Genomic DNA, 19034 nt, shown 5'->3' on the forward strand with positions numbered 1-19034 from the left:
CGAGCGGCAGGGCTGGGCGCAGATTCCGGGGCCCGCCCCGCGGGGACGGGCGGCTTCGGCGGACCCGGGTTCGCGACCTCGGGGCGCGCCCCCCGCCAGGGCCCGGAGCATTTTGTGTCCCATGCCGGGTTGGAGTGGGGGGACTTTGCCTACGGGACAACAGCGAAGCACGGCCCCGGACGGGGACACCTCGAGTTTTGCTTGAAAATGATTGGTTTTGGGGAGGGGGAGGGGGTGGTGGCGCTTATTGGCCACCGTTTGCCCTAATTTAAAGGCTGTGACAGGGCTTCAGAGCCCTACCTTAGGGGATTTTCTGTCCCCAAAGACCCACTCTGCAGCTGAGTTCTTTATGCTCAGATTTGTGTGTCTTGGTATTTGTAATGCTTGATGTCAGAGGTGATAAATGACCCTGGGAGCCCCTGAAGCACCTGCTGGGCTGACGGCGGTGGAGGTTGTGTCAGGGTGGGACGGGAAAAACGAAACAGATCCTCTTTGGATATTCTGGGGAAGTTATCATGTTTCTGTTCAAGTATAGCTGTGCTAGAACAAGTTGATGAATCCAATTTAGGACTTTGTGGTAGAAGAGGTTTGAGGGGCAAACAGACCCGGGGTGACCTGGCTTGGCCAGGAATGTTGGGGTAGCCCGAGTATCTCCTCCCGTTTCCTCTTGGCATAGTTATCTTTTTTGCTGTCACAAATGCCCAAGCGCGATCGCAGAGTAGGAAAGAAGCCAGGGGACAGCATTTAGCACAGGCCTGAGCCCAAGATTGATGTTTTCAAATGAATAAATGTGTAACTAGGAAAAGGAAAATCTTTTTATCTGCGAGGTTGGTAGTTTGAGACAACTTGCTCTTTGGTTGGGAACTGCCAGCCGGTACATAGTTCGTTTTACGTAATGCCGTCGATATTAAGGATTGAATGGGAAGGACTGTCATAGATGCCATTCCTAGCTTTGTGTGACTGAAATGTTCATAAGTCCTATTTTGCCCATAGCATTACTCAACAAAGGAATCCTAGGGTGAATCCTTCTATGGCTTCCTCGGTGTGTCTTGACTTTTGATATTTAGAGGCTGTTTAAGTGGAACGCACGTATTTATTTGGATTTGGCTTTACGTTGGAGATAATCCTGAGTCATGCTTTGGAGAAGTTCCTTCTGTGATCAACAGCTCAGATGTCTGGTGGTCTCTGTACAAGCCAGATGCCTCTCTTTACCTGTTATTTTGTCTTCTGGAGCCCTGGAGAAAGGAGGACCTGGGGAGATCGGAAGCAAATTAAGAGGCCTTCTCTTCCATATTTGCCCTGTTTGCACGCCAGGGCTCTAAACTACTTGTGTTCACATACTCAAGTCTCTCAGTTTACCACAGAAATTTTGTTTATGCTACTGCCACTAGTATTTTCACATTTGTTTAATACTTGCCGGTTTACTAATGGTTTTCTATGCATGCGCTTGCTCATTTCCTCCTTTTCTGCAAAGAAGAAGCTGGATTTAAAGAGGGATTTATCCAGGGTCTCGTAATTTGTAATGGAGCAGAAGCGGGGTACAGTTCCCTTTGCTCTGCCCTGGCCTGCACGTGACTTCGGAACCTCTAGTCCTGATCGTTACCCTGGAGGTTGGTTGCTGCCTTTGTGCTCTGCCTAGGTGGTATCATTATTTGGGGGAAGGCAGTATTATCCTATTTTATTTTGTAGAAACTGAGGGTAAGAGGTGTCTTCTGATTTTGTGACTATTTGTGGCGGCTCTTTAGCTTTAAGATCGTTTTTTCAATCTAGAGAGCCTTTCCTCTAGACGACACGGAGAGAGGAGAGAGAAAAAATAATTAGTTTTAGGAACAAACCATCTATTACTGAGTCGGTATGGTTAAGGACAACCTAACACTATACTCACATTCTCCTAGGGTGCCTGGCTTCTTGTGCCAGCCTACATGTTAGAGTCAACCAAAAGACTCCTTTAGATGTTGCTGAACTAGTTACTATAAAAAGTATTTCACTTTCAAACACCTGTGTTTCAAGAACAGAGGAATTCCGTACAAAGGTAATTTTGAAGGTATGTGTAGATGGAATTTATTGGGTCTTTTCTGAATGTCAGACGCAGAGATTTCAGTAGAAAGGCATTTTATAAGGGCTACCTGGGAACTTTAGGTAGGCAGTAGTTATAGGTTTTCATTATTTATTCAAGTTTGGAGGTGTGTATTCTGTTGTATAACTTGTTATATAGGAGTAGGACTTGTTTCCCGGAGAATTCTTAGTTGTAGTCTGTAGTAGAAATGAGAAACTTGGAATGTTTATGTAAAATTAGTTCATTATAACCAAAAGCTTGTTTGGAATTCTGCAGTGATTAGGAAAATGGCTTTCAGGAGTTCTTAGGTTATTCTTTAAGTTATTAACTTGTTGAATTGTGCATTTTTCAGATTTGCAACTTTAGAAAATCCTTAGCAATTTCTTTTAAGGCCCTTAAAATTTCTTTAGTACGTATTGTCTGCTAACATTACACTGTCAGAATTTACACTTTAGTCATGATTAACCTTTGAAACTTAAATGTGGCTGAGTTTCCAGTACTGCTTTATACTCTTTGAGAATGGCCAACCAGTTGTTTCTAGAAGAATTTTGTTTGGGGCTGAGGGCACCTGGGTGTCAGTTGAGCATCTGACTCTTGATTTCAGGTCTGGTCGTGATCTTGCAGTTGTGAGATTGAACCCCACATCAGGCTTTGCGCTGACAGCACAGAGCCTGCTTGGGATTCTTTCTCTCCCTCTCGCTCTACCCCTCTCCCTCTTATGCCTCTGTCTCTCAAAATAAATGAATAAACTTAAAAAAGTCCCTGAGAATAATCTTTAACAAAAAAAAGAATTTTGTTTGTACCTATGGTCAGTTATTTTCTTTGAACTTTATAATTATTTGTGCATGGTTGCATTCATTATCGTTTAAAATGATCTTTAGTAAGGAAAGTCAGTTTAAGGGAAATTTTTTTTTTCATTGTTACCCTCATAATCTCCATTCCTGGCAAATATTCCGGAATATTAGATTTTTCTTTGTCTTCAAGTAAAACCGGCCCATTTGATGCCCATTTGAAGATCTTCCTTCTGCTGCCTGTCTTGTGGTCATTTAACTTCTCATTAAACCCTCCACTGGAGATTGTGCTAGAAGAGGGGAGAAGAAGAAAAGCAAATGAATCATTTTCTAATTGTTAGCAGCTCTGAAAAATGATTTAGCAGAAGAGATTGACACTATTCCAGAAATTCTTTCAGATTCTGTTTTATTTCATTCATCTGTATTATCTCTGAGATGTTCCTAATAGTCATTGATTTAGAGGCTGATTGTGTAGCTATTGGATGACCAGAAATCTAACTGCTTGTTTTGGTTTGTTTCTTGCTGTACCTAACTAAGCATCTTCACAGAGAATGTTTAGAAGTAAGGAGTAGGGATAAAATTGAAACTTTATCAATACTATTTTTTTCCCTTAGAGCTCTTTAGTGAACAGTTTGATTTTTTTGGACAGTTTAGTCATTGTTATTGGAAGTGACTAATAGTAACTTCATTTTATTTTGATGTATCTGCTTCTTATACACAAATGGGGGAGACTTTTGGGTGCTTTTTAGGAAACATGGGCTTATATAGGTTCCCATAATTGCTTTCTTGAATAATTACGCTTGAGGTTTCATTACTTCTTTGTATTGGAACAGAACCTTGGCTTTTGCTGTGGAACAGGTTCAAAGGCATCATCTCATTTTCTTTTTATGATTGCTAAAGAAGTTATCTTGTTTTGGTTTAGCAGTAAAAAGTGGGGGCGGGGGAAGGATTAATAGTGGACAGACCTTGCACACCAGTTGTAACATTGATGAAGTCTGGTTTTTTCCCTTTGTGTTTGGTCTCCCATTTATCATTTAACCATTCAGATATTCCTGGATTAGAGTTCTTCACTGTGCTTAAGACAGAAGACACCAGGGGCATCTGGTTGAGCATCTGACTTCGGCTCAGGTCATGATCTCACGGTTCATGGGTTCGAACCCCGCATCAGGCCCTGTGCTGACAGCTCAGAGTCTGGAGCCTGTCTTCACATTCTGTGTCTCTTTATCTCTCTGCCCCTCCCCTGTTCACGCTCTTTCTCTGTCTCTCAAAAATAAATAAATGTGAAAAAAAAGAGGACACCAGTCTTTAGTCATGATAATAACTAGGTTCTTGTTATTTTTCCTCAGGGCAATTTTTACAAACCCATTGTGACTGTTCACTTAGACTGAGTTACTATTAGATTTATAAATAAAATCTACCTGTTAGGGTGTCTAAAATGAATCCTTTCGGTTTTTTGTTTCTTGGGTTCTATTCTTTCAATTTCTACCCAAAGAGAGGATTTATAGAAAGATCTAGACTCAGAGTCAGAAAATCCAAGTTCTTAATTAGTTACTTTCCAACTGTGGGAACTTGAGAAAATCATTTAATCTGCTGTTTCTCTATTTTGCATCTCTAAAATGGGGACAGCAATTCACGTACTGCTTAATTGTATCAGGAATGTTGTGGTAGAAAAAGTTCCTCCTCTTTTTATTTAAATTGCTTCTTCACTTTGGAATCCCTTCTCTAAGGTTGTCCAAATATTCCTGCAGAGTTCTACTGTGTGAGCTCTTCCTGAAGTCCTCCCGTTTGGAAGTATTCTTGCTCTTTCTTCCCTAAGGCCTCTGCCAGTCCATCCATTATGCAGCGCTTTTGAATTCTGTACGGTTGTTGAGTGTTGCCTTTCTTCACAGATAGAAAGCTTCATGAAGGCAAGGATTGTATCTTCCCTGTTTCTGGTATCCACACTGCACACCAGCCCCCATGTCCCCAGGGGACCTATAATAAATGTCTCAGTTGACTGAATTATTTTTTAAAATATTTATTTGAGAGAGAGCAAGAGTAGGGGAGGGGCAGAGAGAGGGAGAAAGAATCCCAAGCAGGCTCTGCGCTGTCAGTGCAGAGCCTGACGTGGGGCTGGAAGCCACAAACTTTGAGATCATGACCTGAGTTGTACGCTTAACCAGCTGAGCCACCCAAGTGCCCTGACCCAACTATTTTTGAGGCTGTCAGGAATGAATACTCTGGGTGATGGGAAGACGCTAGCGATGAGCCTATTATCAGAACTTTGGATGACCGGCCTTTTAAATCACTCGGTTACTGGAGGGCCTGGGTGGCTTAAGTCAGTTGAGCATCTGGCTCAGGTCATGATATCATGGTTCCTGAGATCAAGGCCTGCATTGGGCTCTGGGCTGCACAGAGCAGAGCCTGCTTGGGATTCTTTCTACCCCTAGCCCCACCCCACCTTGCTCTCTCGTGCTCTCTCTCTCAAAATAAACAAACATTAGAAAAAATAAAATCAGTTACTGCTCTGTTGTATCGTAAACTGAATCAGATGCTCATAATATAAATTGGTAAAGCCTATTTTCTTGTTTCTATTTACTTCAAATACTGTGAAGCAAGTCAGAGGAATGAAAAGTTGTCACAACAGCCCTGAATTTGACATTTGTTCCATTTCTCCCCCTATAGCATGTGGAGGCCTATCTATATCCAGCTGCTGAGTATGGAGAAGAAAACCTGACTGCACGTTGTCTGGTCCACATTTTAGCTTGTTTCCTTTGAAGAATGTGCAAGGTGGAAAAATAGATGCTTCAGGCTCTGATTTCAGCCCCTGCTGTGCTATGCAAATGTTCTCTACATGCCTGAGTGACCTTTTTGAGAAAGAGCCTTTGTGATCTTCTGCAGCCAGGGCCTGTTCTGGGAATAGTGTGCCAGGTTTCTCTAAAAGTGGGAGAAGTGAATCTGTTCAAAGACCATATTAAAAAGCCAGTGCTTTTCCTGGATAAATACCGATAAGTTCATGTTTCTTACCGTCTCTTGCCAGAGCTTTTGAAATTTGCTCTGCAGTGTGTTGTCCCGGTTGATTTGGAAAATGATGTGTGTGAGAGGGGACTGACTAAAGCAGTTCTGTAGCCGGGAAAGTGTTTAAGTGCTTTTGAATTGTAGATAAAAATAAATTCAAACAGGCATCCTTAGCATCTGGGTGTTTATCAGTGTCTTCAGGTGCCGCTCCGTAAGGGCCGACCCGGTGACTCGCAGCCAGGTTTGGAAGGTTCTTTTTGCCCCGAACTGTGCTCTAATGATTTGGATTTACATTGTTTTCTATTTGTTTGGGTTATTGTACAGAATGAAATATGTCATGTTAAAAGTATAATTGTTTTTTTAATGTTGTAAAAGAAATACCATTCTGATATATTCCTCTTGGAAAGTGATACTGGTGTCTTGAGGTTCATGACTTTTAATGCTTTTACTGATATGTTTAGTTTGTATAGCTGAAATGAATGAAAAAGAGTTTTCTCTTTCTCCTTTTCTCTTAAACCACCTTTTTGATGAGGATCATTATAGGTTTGCTCCAGAATAAAGTTGTAGAGTTAATCGTAACATTCTGTAGAAATTCTAAAAATTGAATTCTCAGAGAGGATATGAAGACTTTGAGTGACTGGTTTACTAACTCCTTCCCTGAGCATAGGATAATTTTTTTCTCTAAAGATTGTCAATCTCTTTAGGTAGGAGTAGAAGTTCCTAAAGGAATGCTTTCTTCTCCAGATCTTTACCCTGTGGCTCGTTTTGGTTGAGCAAAGATGAATAGTTCTCTGGTGGTTAGCCTGCTCTGTTGGGTGGAAAAATTCTTCTCTGTTTTCATGGTTAAATGCTCTATCATATGTCTTTTTCTCCTCCCCAAGTTTCCCTGGAACCTGGGCTCCCTGGGACGCAGCGCTGGAGCAGATGGATAATGGAGACTGGGGCTATATGGTGAGAGGCTTCTGCGGATGCACTTTGAAGGCTGGCAAATACTTTTTGTGTTTCTTTTCCCTTCTTCTGTATTCTTAGGTATAATACATCTTAGAAGAATGGAAATTATAAATTAGTGCAACGCCCCTTCCCCCCTTACTTACTTTAGAGTATTTTGGGGGTGTTTAGTTTGGTGTTTTTATGTAGGCAAAGTCAATATGAACTCTCCAAGTAAGTTTTTATAATCACTTACTTGAGAGAGCTCATGATGACTTTTTCGTCTTTAAGGTGTGATGTTCTTAAAACTCTTCCTTTATAGAGTAGTGACTATTAAAATAGTCTAGTAGGTAATTGTGCAGAGGATATTTTCTTGTGTTAGGGGAGTTAAAGGCGGAGAATGTGCCACTTCGCCCATATGTACTCTTTTGAGCATGCATGTCTTCCTATTTTTGTTTTCCTTGGTAAGAAATACTTCACTTGCCTAGTACCTGAAGTCTCTTTGTCTTTATTTTTCCTTAAATATAATTTCTAAAATGGAAGGTATGTTTTATTTAGAGAAGCTTGCTTTTCAAAATTAAAGGCCAGATTGCAACATTAATGTTACAGAAGTGAATATACTATCAGATTATAAAATTTGAAAGCTGTTAACCTTTGGGTGTATGAGATTGTGTTGACGAAACTGTATTCTTTAAAAATTTTTTTAATGTTTATTTATTTTTAAGAGAGAGAGTGGGGGGGGCGGGGGGCGGGGTTTGGGCAGAGAGAGAAAAGGAGACACAGAATCCAAAGCAGGCTCCAGGCTCTGAGCTGTTAGCACAGAGCCCAGTGCGGGGCTCAAACCCACAGACTGTGAGATCATGACTTGTGCTGCAGTCAGACACTTAACCAACTGAGCCACCCATGTGCCCCAACTGTATTCTAACTTAGTATTTGGCACTGTTATTTCCATGGTGAAATTATAAAGATTAGGTCTGCACAAATTTTTATTTTTAAAAGAAGTTTTATGATTTGTTCTATTTTGAGTGGGAAAAAACAAAAGAAATATTTAAAGTAGGTATCTTTATATTATCAAATCATTTTTTTATATTTGGTGTTAAATTGAGTTAAGATAAAGTCTTTTTTTTTTTTAATCAGAAAAATTAAATGAGTATATTTCAATTTGGCCTTTCTCTTCCCATAGTCTACTTTGACCTAAAAACTTCTCTGTAGATACTGGGCCTGAAATTAAGTGGCTTTGGAAGGTCATGTTCTCCTCTTTTAGGGCAAGGCTTTAATGAATTAGATTTATCCTTTTCCTGTTGAAAAAAAAATTAAGATCCCTTTATCTGGGTAGGTTTATTGTTACTAGTAAAGTTATTTTGTGTTATAGGATTGCTAAATACATTATAGCCTGAAGGAATCTTTTGCTTTGCTTATTACCATTAATTTTCTTAATTTGTCAAAGTTAGGATTTAAGAAATTTCAGATGACTGATCGTTTTTTAAAAATTTCAGATGACTGACCCAGTCACGTTAAATGTAGGTGGACACTTGTATACAACGTCTCTCACTACATTGACGCGTTACCCGGATTCCATGCTTGGAGCTATGTTCGGAGGGGACTTCCCCACAGCTCGGGACCCTCAAGGCAATTACTTCATTGATCGAGATGGACCTCTTTTCCGATATGTCCTCAACTTCTTAAGAACTTCAGAGTTGACCTTACCCCTGGATTTTAAGGAATTTGATCTGCTTCGGAAAGAAGCAGATTTTTACCAGATTGAGCCCTTGATTCAGTGTCTCAATGACCCTAAGCCTTTGTATCCTATGGATACTTTTGAAGAAGTCGTGGAGTTATCTAGTACTCGGAAGCTTTCTAAGTACTCCAATCCAGTAGCTGTCATCATAACTCAACTAACCATCACCACCAAGGTTCATTCCTTACTAGAAGGTATCTCAAACTATTTTACGAAGTGGAATAAGCACATGATGGACACCAGAGATTGCCAGGTCTCCTTTACTTTTGGACCCTGTGATTATCACCAGGAAGTTTCTCTCCGGGTCCACCTGATGGAATACATTACAAAACAAGGTTTCACGATCCGCAACACCCGAGTGCATCACATGAGCGAGCGGGCCAATGAGAACACAGTGGAGCACAACTGGACTTTCTGTCGGCTGGCCCGGAAGACCGATGACTGACCTCTGAGCCGGGAGAAGTTCCTGGAAACTGACTCTCCAGGACATGGAAGAGACTGATGATTTTTTTTTTTTAATCACAGTGTGGGATTTTTTTTAAGTATTTGTATTTATTTGAAGGCATTGAGGACCAGAAGGAAGTTTTGTGCTTTAGCAGACTCCTCTATGTTTTGTTCCCTTTACCTTGAGTATGCATGTGCCTGTTCAGAGCCTCCAGATACCTTTTTTATAAAAAGAAGTATGAAAATCATTATGGTATATAATCTACTCTTAACAGAGCTTTTTTTTATTACAGTGCTACAATGATTTCTGATTAAATGATCCCTAACTCAACTAGAAGGCTAAAAATGCAGGAATGAAAGAGTAAACAGAGTACCCATGATGCCTTTGAGAAAAATCAAAACATCATGTAGGGTGACCTAGTTTCCAAACCCATAAGCAGTATCGTAATATTAAAGGAAAACTGTTCCAATCATTTAAAAGTACTTGTTAAGTACTGCTTTTTACAGTTATGACAACTGTTTCTTTCTATGCATATAAATCAAGCAACCAAATATCTGTAGCCATGGAAATGTCTGACTAGAAATATTTATATTGGATTCTGAATACAAAATGTCCCTGTGGTAGAACTCTTACTCCTTATGCCTGGTGCAGTATAATTCCCAAGTGTACTGTCTACCAGAAGAAAAAAAAACTAATAAAAAAATGAAATACAAAAATTAGGTTTGTATTTGTTGGTTACTGTTACTTAAGGGGGGATAGCATATTCCTTGTATGAAGTACACATTGTTTGGTTTATGTCCCAGTGTACATACTGCCTGTAGCACATTCGTATTTTACTCAAGAGGATTCTGTAGAACCTTAGGATGTAGTTTATAGAACTCTACTGTGTTACTGGTACGGAATGGATGGGATTAGTAGTTTTATCTAAAAGAGTACATACTTGAACAGTGAGCCTAACAGTTTGATAAATTTTCTCAAATAGGACTTAGGTTGAAGATTACAGATCTGTCTTCAGTAAGCCACCAGTTGTCAGCACTGAATGTGACCGTTATTCTAGCTTGTTCTGAGCCCAGGGGCAGACTGCCACTCTAGCCACTTTATTCTCACAGCATTCTGGTGGCCCATCAATATATTTTATTATTACAGTTAAGTCCTTTTCTGAGGAGAAAAACTGCAGTGAATGGAGACTCTGGAGCAGTTGGAGATACCTATGTACTTTTATTTATTTCAGTGTAGCTTTATTTTGAATAATTGATTTGATTGTCTTTCTTGGAGGTTACAGGAACGATTACGTTAGCGTGACTTCCTAGTTTGCCAGAACAGCTTATAAAAGGAAGTCCTGTAATTTCTTCCCTGTTTTCTGGTTTTTTTTTTTAATTTTTAAAATTATTATTTTAAAGAAGGAGAGCATGAGCTGGGGAGGGTAGCAGAAGGGGAGAGAAAGAGAGAGTTGGATGCAACTGGCTGAGTCACCTAGGTGCCCCTTCCCTATTTTCTAAGGGAAGCATGGAGTTCTGAGGCTGTGTGCTCTTGAGTGGGGTTCTCCTTCTGTCCTCTTTATGAGAACATTCTGAGATTCTCTGAGAGGATGAGAATACTTATCTACATTCATTTTTGCCCATGTCTCTCTGAAAATTTATTTTAAGATTTGACAAATGACCAACATCCAGAAACCTATAATTACTCCCTTTTCACCATCTTCAACTAAACCGTCTTCAATCTAAAATCACTTCATATTATTGGCAGGTTGCTGTGGTTTCAGTAAATGTGCTAGTATGAGGTTATCTTTTTAGAAAATTCTCATATGTCAAATTGATTAGAGTTTACCTAAAAAAACCTACTCAGCCACTTAGGTGTTACTGAGTTAGGTGAGGTAAGTGCAAGACAATGATTTGACTTGAAAATAGATATAGAAATGGGAATACTATTAGTTGTTCCTGGATTTCAAAAGTTAAAAACTTACGAGGTTTCTTCCTTGGCCATTTTACTGGGCAGAAGTGTGTTTTTGATAAAGTTTCTCAGATTTGTTAATTATTAACAACTAAATGATTATTTTTATGAATAAGGGAAAGTAGCCAGCTGAGATTTTTTTTTTGCAATTTTATATGTCTGGTGGCATTGAATTTTGATTGTTTTATTTACTTAGGCAGTATGACAAATGTAGTTTGATTATGTTTGGGTAATTTGAGACAACTATGTCTTTTTTTTAGGAAATTAAAATTTTTTTCTAATGTTTATTTTTGAGAGAGAGTGTGAGCAGGGGAGGGCAGAGAGAGAGGGGGACACAGAATCTGAAGCAGGCTCCAGCCTCTGAGCTGTCAGCACAGAGCCTGACACAGGGGTTCAAACTCACAAATCCAGAGATCATGACTTGAACAGAAGAGCCAGACGCTTAACCGACTGAGCCACCCAGGCGCCCCCTGAGGAAATTTTGCGTTGTATTCACTGTGAAAGAGTTGATTTTCAGAACTTGATACTTAGTTGTATTCTCAGGGCTCTACATTTCATTTAAGAGTGTATAGGCACTTTCAGAGGATTGTGTGTGTGCACATGTGTATGTCCTTTTAAGCCCTCAGATAAATGTGTGCTACAGACCTAGTGATAACTAGTAAGTTTATTGATTTTTTTAAGACCTAAAGCAAAACCCTGGTATTTAACAAAATAGATGCTACAAATGGATAGTGCTACTATTTTTTATTGTGGGACATTCAAACATATTCAGAAGTAAAGAGAATAGTGCAAAACATTCTTGTACCCATTGACCATCTTTAGCTATTTGCTCTTTTTTTTCCCTCCCATGGATTATCTTGAAGTAAATTACAGAGTTTCATTCATTTCAGATTATGTCTCTAAAAGATAATGATTTTCTTTAAAAAAAAAAAATACTCTATTGGGCGCCCAGCTTGCTGAGTGGTCAGAGCAGGAGACTCTTGATCTTGGCGTCATGATTTCAAGCCCCATGTTGGGCACAGAGCTTACTTAAAAAAATTATAATTATTATATATTACATATATGTGTATATATTTGAAAATATATGAAGTGTATATGAAGTATACTTTAAAATTTAATGCCATATATGCCATTAAATATATGCCACTAATGCTGTATATGCCAATTAAACGGCTCCATGATCACATGGTGGTGCCTCTTGAATGCTGTTGATTATTTCACAGCTTGGCCTTGGAACCTTGTAACAGTGGTCTTAAATATTTCTCATAGGCAGGGTTCCCCTGTTTGTAGAAAAAAGGGCATTGTTAGGATATATCTGGCAAGATTAACGACTTTTACCTTCAAATTAAGTTTTTCATTTCAAAAAGTAACATTACATAAGATTCTTAATTTTAAAAATTATTTTTTAAATCCATTTTGTCTGAACATATGGAGAAATGTTTTTTCCAAAGGGCATCCTTCCTTTTCTCATGCAGATTTTAAATCGTAGACGCAAATGGCCAATTAAGAAACAGCTTATCATTTGCTTTTGGAATTTAATACAAATAAAATGCTTGACTTTTTGAGGTTCTTTGAAATTGAACATTACCCACAACACAAGGGACCAGTAGGCGGAGCCAGGTGGACAAGAAACTCAGATCAGGTTGTCTCCCATTGACCTGTGATGTGTTTTGGTTCTTTCCTGCCCAGCTCTAGCTTCATCTTTTATATTGTTTATTTACTTTTTTGCTTATCTAGGCTAAAACTTTAAGCTCCTCATTGGAAGATGGGGTCTTTGACATTTGTTCTTTCCTGTGGCCTTATACCCAGAATAGTTTCTGACCTGTGGCATATGCTCAGTAAATATTTGTTGAATGAATGATTGAATGAATGAATTGGTAAGTATGTTTAGTGCGTCCAGCAACTACTTGGACACATTTTTATGGCAGAATAATTGGGGGAAATAGGATTCTTGTTTTGAAATTATTCCCAGTAATTCCTGCACTGTTTACATCTGAAGGAGTCACTTAAATATGAGTTCCCATATGGAGCAGGAACCACCTTTTATAGTTCACTTTGGAGAATCTGGCTTGAAATAGCATCCAGATCAGAGGAGGGAAAAAAAGTAAAAAAAACACACCATGGCCAGAGTCAACCATGAGAGAGCGCATCATCCTATCTAGGGATAATGCTCAACACTCACCTTGCCCCAGACAAAAGAGAGACTGTCTCATGGTTCTGAGACATTTAACTTAGCATCACACATTTCTTTTGGTAGATAATGTCAGTGAAATACATTCCTGTTTGTACTTTTGTGTCTTCACGGCGTGTTTCAACATAGCTGTTGTCTTAATTTATTTGAAATACCTGCAGTGTGCCATTTTCTACTAGTGCAGATGAAGAAAAATGTCTCTTACTGCAGCTTCAATATTATAGCAGATTAGAAAAATATACCTTAAAAGTGTTATTTTGGTGGACTCTTGAGGGGCCGGTAACATAAGATTATGTGGGTATATATTAGCAGTCAAATGTCATGTTAACTAACTGGAGACATTTCCCCAAAGTCATTTGTAATCTCACATTCCTAAATTGGCTGTGCATGGAACAGCCACATTGCTGTACCTGTCACTTTTTTAGCAAGGTAATGTAAGCCAGGATGGCTGTTCTGCAGCGTTGTGTATGCAGGTCCTTCATCTGACTGTATTCGTTTATTCCACAAATGCAAAGTGTCTCCTCTGAGCTAGATCCTGGAGTTAGCAAGAGGAAGACTCCATCCTTGTTCACAGTCAAGTAGCAGGAGATAGGAAAAGGACCAGAGTGAACGGGGTGAAGGGCATCAACATTGTATCTGTTGGTGCTGTAGGCCAGCCATGCCTCTCGTTTACATAAGCCTGCCCTCATACAGTATCCAGATTAGATGCTTTTGAAATAAAGATTAGAAACAAGGTAGGAAAAAAAGAAACAAAACCCAGACAAGAAAGCTCCCTGTGTTCTTTAGCAAAGATGAGGAATCGGAGGAACTGGCATGTTTCCCCGTGTTGCTAGTTAAGCAGGTTTGAGCTAGACGTGTCAGTGTTTGCTGACAGGTGTTACAGCCGAGTCGGTTTTTCTCCAGAAAAACCAAAGGGCAGACAATTATCCTTAGACCACAGGAGCTAATCTGGAGGAGGAGGACTGCTGTCATTTTATGCCAGGATTTAAATACTAGAAAGTAGGGGGATCTAATTCTTAGAAAAAGTAACACAGCACAAGCAGCGTAGCTGTATTAAGCAGTAAATATATCATATGTTCTTAAAGTTCTGTATATTCTCTTGTTGAGTTAAAAGGATGCCTTCTTGGAGTCAGGGAATGACCAAAATGGATTGATTGGCCTTCTATCTGACAGGCATCTTGGAGCTAACCAGTTGTGTTGTAACTTTAGATAATCATGTTAAATTAAATTAAGCTATGAGGTATGACAGGATGCAAAATGCAAAGAGCAAGTCTAACACCACGCTAAGTGTGAATGAAAGCCTGAGAGTTGCCAATTTTATGAGGTGTTAAGACACCTTTTCTGAAATTTGACCTAAGGGGTAAAAAAGTAAGCTTCACTATCTGAATAACATATTTGCACCATAGAGCTTAAAATAATCTGTTATGCCCCTATAAACTACCATTTTGATCATCTGCATCAAATCTATTAAGTTACTGAATTCTAAATATAGGGTTTATTTCTTTACTATGCTTATTGTAGTCATTGACATTAATAACCTTTTCCAGTGAGGCTTAAAGCAGAGAGTCTGGGACGCAAGCCCCAGACTGTTAGGATTTTATGAGTCCTCCGCTTCTTCTGTTAATGACCTAGAGTTCTCTCTTAGACAGCTGGGAGCCTTTCTGCCATAACCTTGTAATTGTTGTTTGTGTGGCCTTCCTGGGCCGCTGATGGCAGGCGGCGCAGCAGCCTTCACTCCTGGGATTGCGTTGCCCAGAGTGCATAGAAGGAGGCACCTCTAGCAGACAGATCTGAGAGTGATCTCCCCACCCCAATTTCCTGTCACCCATTTTTATCACCACAAAACTGAGAGTTAAAGGCTGAAAATAAGATGGTTAAATCACTTCAATGACTTACCTTCTTTCTTTTGTTACTTAAAAACTAGTTTGCCACTATGCGTGTATGCTCTTGGGAATGTCAAGCCACAATTTAGAACTTGGACCTTCCTCCTAATTCCCTTTACCAAATTCTGAGCAATGCATTTTGCTGACTACAGTCCAGACTCAGAGTTCCTGCCAGGCCACACCCCTACTCCTGGTTTCTTTTACGTGTTCTCAAAATATTTTAAAAACTGTGCTATGCCAAGCAATTTCCAACCTAATGGGAATCCATTAAAATGAGAAAATATGGAAGGATATTCACTGCTTGTTCTCTGCTCTCCTACATAATGTATAATGTGTTCTGCTCAACTACCTGCGTATTGGTCGGTGACCTCTGGGCCCAGTGGAATAGACGTTCATAGACATTGCCATCGTAACAGCCAAGTGCTGAGTTTAAACAGTGATCCGTGAAGTCAAAAGCGTCAGTTAACAAGATGGCATCCTTCCTGAGAGAGGAAACAAGAGTTTGTGAGTATTTTAGGTTGCTCTTATGAATCTAATTAATCAGGGAAGGTGAATAACAACACCTAATTAGAGGTTGCATCATTATTCACTTTTGAACAACTCGGATTTAATTCTTTTACAAGTTTTAATTTTTGATCAGTTATATATATCATAGTATAAAGAGTCTAGTAGTCTTTAAGCCCTGTTATTTAAAATCAGTACAGGGGCGCCTGGGTGGCTCAGTCGTTTGAGCGTCCGACTTCAGCCCAGGTCATGATGTCGTGTTTGGTGGGTTCGAGCCTCACATCGGGCTCTGTGCTGGCAGCTAGCTCAGAGCCTGGAGCCTGCTTCGGATTCTGTGTCTCCCTCTCTCTCTTTCCCTGCCCTGTTCATGCTCTGTCTCTCAAAAATAAATAAATGCAAAAAATATATATATTTTTAATTAGTACATCCCTGTCTCACCTCTACTTCCTCCACCCTGCAATATCTTGGTCTTTTAGCTGGTATTTTTGGTATTTACTTGAATGTCTCTGAATGTCTTGTTTGGATCGATACTTCTGGATTGTTCAGTTTTAGATACTGTCTGTTGAGTCTCCATTACAAAAGAGATGTTTTTAGTCCTTTCTCCTCCCCTCTATCTCATCCCCCCTCATTCCTGCTGCTTCTCCGTGGATTTCCTGCTCCCAGTATGTGGTTAAAATTTTGGTAAGACTCTCATTCGGTACTTACATGGTTAGGACTGTATGTGTTTATTATTGTGATTGTATGTATCCTGCTCAAAGCTGAACTGTATCCCCACCCCGTGTCTCTCCTATTAAGAGTGATCTACTTCCTGGCCCACTATTTCTCTCTCCAACCCTCATCCTTAGTGATTCCATTGTCTACTTGAATGTTCCTCTAAAACGTGGCTTCTCGGTTCTTGGATCTCCTCCACTGACCTTGTTCTTCAGCCCTGCTTTGTGATTCTCCACTAGGATCCCACCCCATGGCTTTATTGTGATGCAGATGGCCTTCTTTGAACTAGCTCCTGCCCTTTCAGCTCACTGCCTCTAGTCTTCTGACTCTGATAACCCTATTTTTCTTTTTCTTTCTTTTTTAAGGTTTTACTATTTGTTTGTTTATTTATTTATTTACTTATTGAGAGAGAGAGAGCACGTGCGTGAGCAGGTGCATGAGCGCGCAGGGGTGGGGCAGAGGGAGAGGGAGAGCGAAGATCCCAAGCAGGCTCCACACTCAGCTCGGAGCCCTGCTTGGGGCTTGATCTCACCACAGTGAGATCATGGCCTGAGCCGAAATCAAGAGTCAGATGCTTAACTGATTGAGTCATCTAGGTATCCCCCACCCCCTTTTCTTTTTCAAGCAACAAAATATGATTTATTTAAGCCTACTGAATGAAATATTTTTTAACCTTTTTTTTGTTTGTTTATTTTTTAGAGAGCCTGCACGCATGCAGGTAAGGGGCAGAGAGAAGGAGAGAGAGAATCCCAAGCAGGCTCTGCACTGGCAGCGCTGAGCCCAATACAGGGCTCCATCTCACCCATGGTGAGATCACGACCTGAGCCGAAATCAAGAGTCCAGTTGTCCAATGAATTGAGCCACCCAGGTGCTCAAGAATGAAATGTTTTAAAAAATTGTTCACATGCTTCTCTCTCTTTTTTAGCAAAGGGTAGAAAGCATAACATGAGGTTTTTTTATACTCTTCCCTAACCCTCCTTTCACAAAGCATTTGGGGTGACTGGAATACCGTACTTACCTATTTTAGTTCTCTCTGGATGACCCTTCATCATTGCTATGAGGTGATTTTCATCGAGGGCTGTTTTACTTCCTTGGCCTACTGGCACCTGCCACTTAATGTCCCTAATCCTCCTGGTGGCCTCCCTTCCTTTCTTATTCAGCTGAAATTCCATTGTTATATTCACTTCCTGGAAAATATATTTCCCAATTTTTCACTGACTGTGTGACACCACCTTGTGGCTCTATATGGCTGGAAAACCAGTACTGACCGATGTAATGGGCTCGAGTGGGCTTTTCTGGCTGCCTAGCAGTCTATGACATTGCTCTAGTTCCTGTTCTCTTTATTCTCTTAGGAGATTATTTCACACCTTCTTTCTGATCATTAAATCCATGCCGCTCGCCTCCCTCTCTCTATCACTTCGACGGCTCTTCGTCCCATTTCACTGATAAAATGGAAGCAGTAAGAGCACATCCACAAGTTCTCACCCGTGCACCTACATGTGTGGTGCTTTCTCTGTTTTTAGCACAGGTATGCTGTCCAGGCTCACAGCAGTCCCTCTTTGTCTGGTAGATGCCTTCCCCTCTTGCCTACCAGAGAACAATGTTCTAGAAATTCTCATGCCTTTCCCTTACAGTGTCCAAATCCCCATCTCTACGGGCTCACTTTCATATGTGAACATGGTGTGCTATCCCCCATCTTAACAATAAGTTTTGAGTCTGTTTCCCTCCCATCATCTATTCCAGATCTCGACTCCCCTTTATGATAAAACTCAGAAGTGTTGTGCTTGCTTACGCTTTGCTATGTCTTCTTCTCCACCTCCTCTCCTAGAACTGGGTCTGTTCAGGTTTCCACTTCTGCCACTGCACCGAAATCATTCTTGTCCAGGCCTCTTCCTCCTCATCTTTGGAGGGTCCCAAGACTCAGTGCTCCAGCCTCTACTCTTCATCCATTTACTCTGTGGGATATCCTCATGGTTTTAAATACCCGCCATATGCTAATGATTTCCAAATCCACCTCTCCAGTCTCACTCAACCTGTGTTTTTACGTCTTTCTTAATTTCTAACAGGCTCTTCAATCTTAACATGTTCAAAGCCAAACTCCTGGGGCACCTGGCTGGCTCAGTCAGTAAAGTATGTGACTTGATCCCAGGGTTGTGAGTTTGAGCCCCATGTTGGGTGTAGAGATTATTTAAATAAATAAAACTTAAAAAAAAAAAGCGCCAAACTTCTGATCTTCTACAGCTTTTCCTGTGCATCCTGCCCAAATCTAGCGCATTTATAGTAAGCAGTAACTCTGTCCTGGCCAAACACCTGAAACCCTCTCTGTTGCATACATCCTGTACCTAATCTGTCAGCAACTCCTGCTCTATCTTCCAAATATATCTGAACTTCAGCCACTTTCCACCACCTCCAGTGCTCTCACCCAGTCTAACCCATCATCACCTTTCACTTGCATTATTGAGGTGGCCTCCTAGCTGGGCTCCCTGCTTTTTATTCATCCCTTGCCCAGTTCCCTAATATGGCAAGCTGGAGTGATCCTTTAGAAGTCAGACACTCATACTCTGGTTTCTCTTCAGATCGCATAAATCTTTCGCCTTTTAGAAGTCAGACACTCAACTGCCTGAACCACCTAGGCGCCCCCTGGATATTACTGTTTTGTGGTTGCAATATTTCCTCTTAAATCTTTGACGATATTACTTATCTTTTAAAAAAGAGTCCTTTCCCCTGAAGATTCTCTTGTACCCTCCAACTTATTTTGTTCTTGCTTTTTTGGGCTCTGTTTGATGTCAGGGGTTTCCCGCAGGTGTCTGGTGATCCCTGAGTGTCTGATCAGACCTAAGA

At 40.4% G+C, this 19034-nt stretch overlaps 2 protein-coding genes across 11 annotated transcripts in view; one reads left to right on the forward strand and one right to left on the reverse strand.

The window, feature by feature from the left end:
* KCTD6 (potassium channel tetramerization domain containing 6) overlaps positions 1–9670 on the forward strand; it is a 14338-nt gene extending 4668 nt beyond the window's left edge. The window contains exons 1-4 of one of the 6 annotated variants that reach the window (XM_029918768.1): positions 224–1610; positions 1896–2044; positions 6726–6795; positions 8268–9670. In XM_029918768.1, coding sequence (XP_029774628.1) covers positions 6769–6795; positions 8268–8954 — 714 coding nt within the window. In that variant the 5' untranslated portion in view covers positions 224–1610; positions 1896–2044; positions 6726–6768 and the 3' untranslated portion in view covers positions 8955–9670. The other 5 variants (XM_029918770.1, XM_029918769.1, XM_029918766.1 and 2 more) reach the window with 5 other exon arrangements.
* ACOX2 (acyl-CoA oxidase 2) overlaps positions 2883–19034 on the reverse strand; it is a 38181-nt gene continuing 22029 nt past the window's right edge. For 4 of the 5 annotated variants that reach the window (XM_029918755.1, XM_029918757.1, XM_029918756.1 and 1 more), the window contains exons 14-15: positions 15328–15460; positions 11946–12184 (exon numbers count right to left, since the gene is read on the reverse strand). In XM_029918755.1, coding sequence (XP_029774615.1) covers positions 12122–12184; positions 15328–15460 — 196 coding nt within the window. In that variant the 3' untranslated portion in view covers positions 11946–12121. Of the gene's footprint in view, positions 3138–11945; positions 12185–15327; positions 15461–19034 lie in introns of those variants that run through there. The other variant, XM_029918759.1, reaches the window with a different exon arrangement.

This window comes from Suricata suricatta, chromosome 12 (assembly GCF_006229205.1).
Source record: "Suricata suricatta isolate VVHF042 chromosome 12, meerkat_22Aug2017_6uvM2_HiC, whole genome shotgun sequence".
Classification (NCBI taxonomy): Eukaryota; Metazoa; Chordata; class Mammalia; order Carnivora; family Herpestidae; genus Suricata; species Suricata suricatta.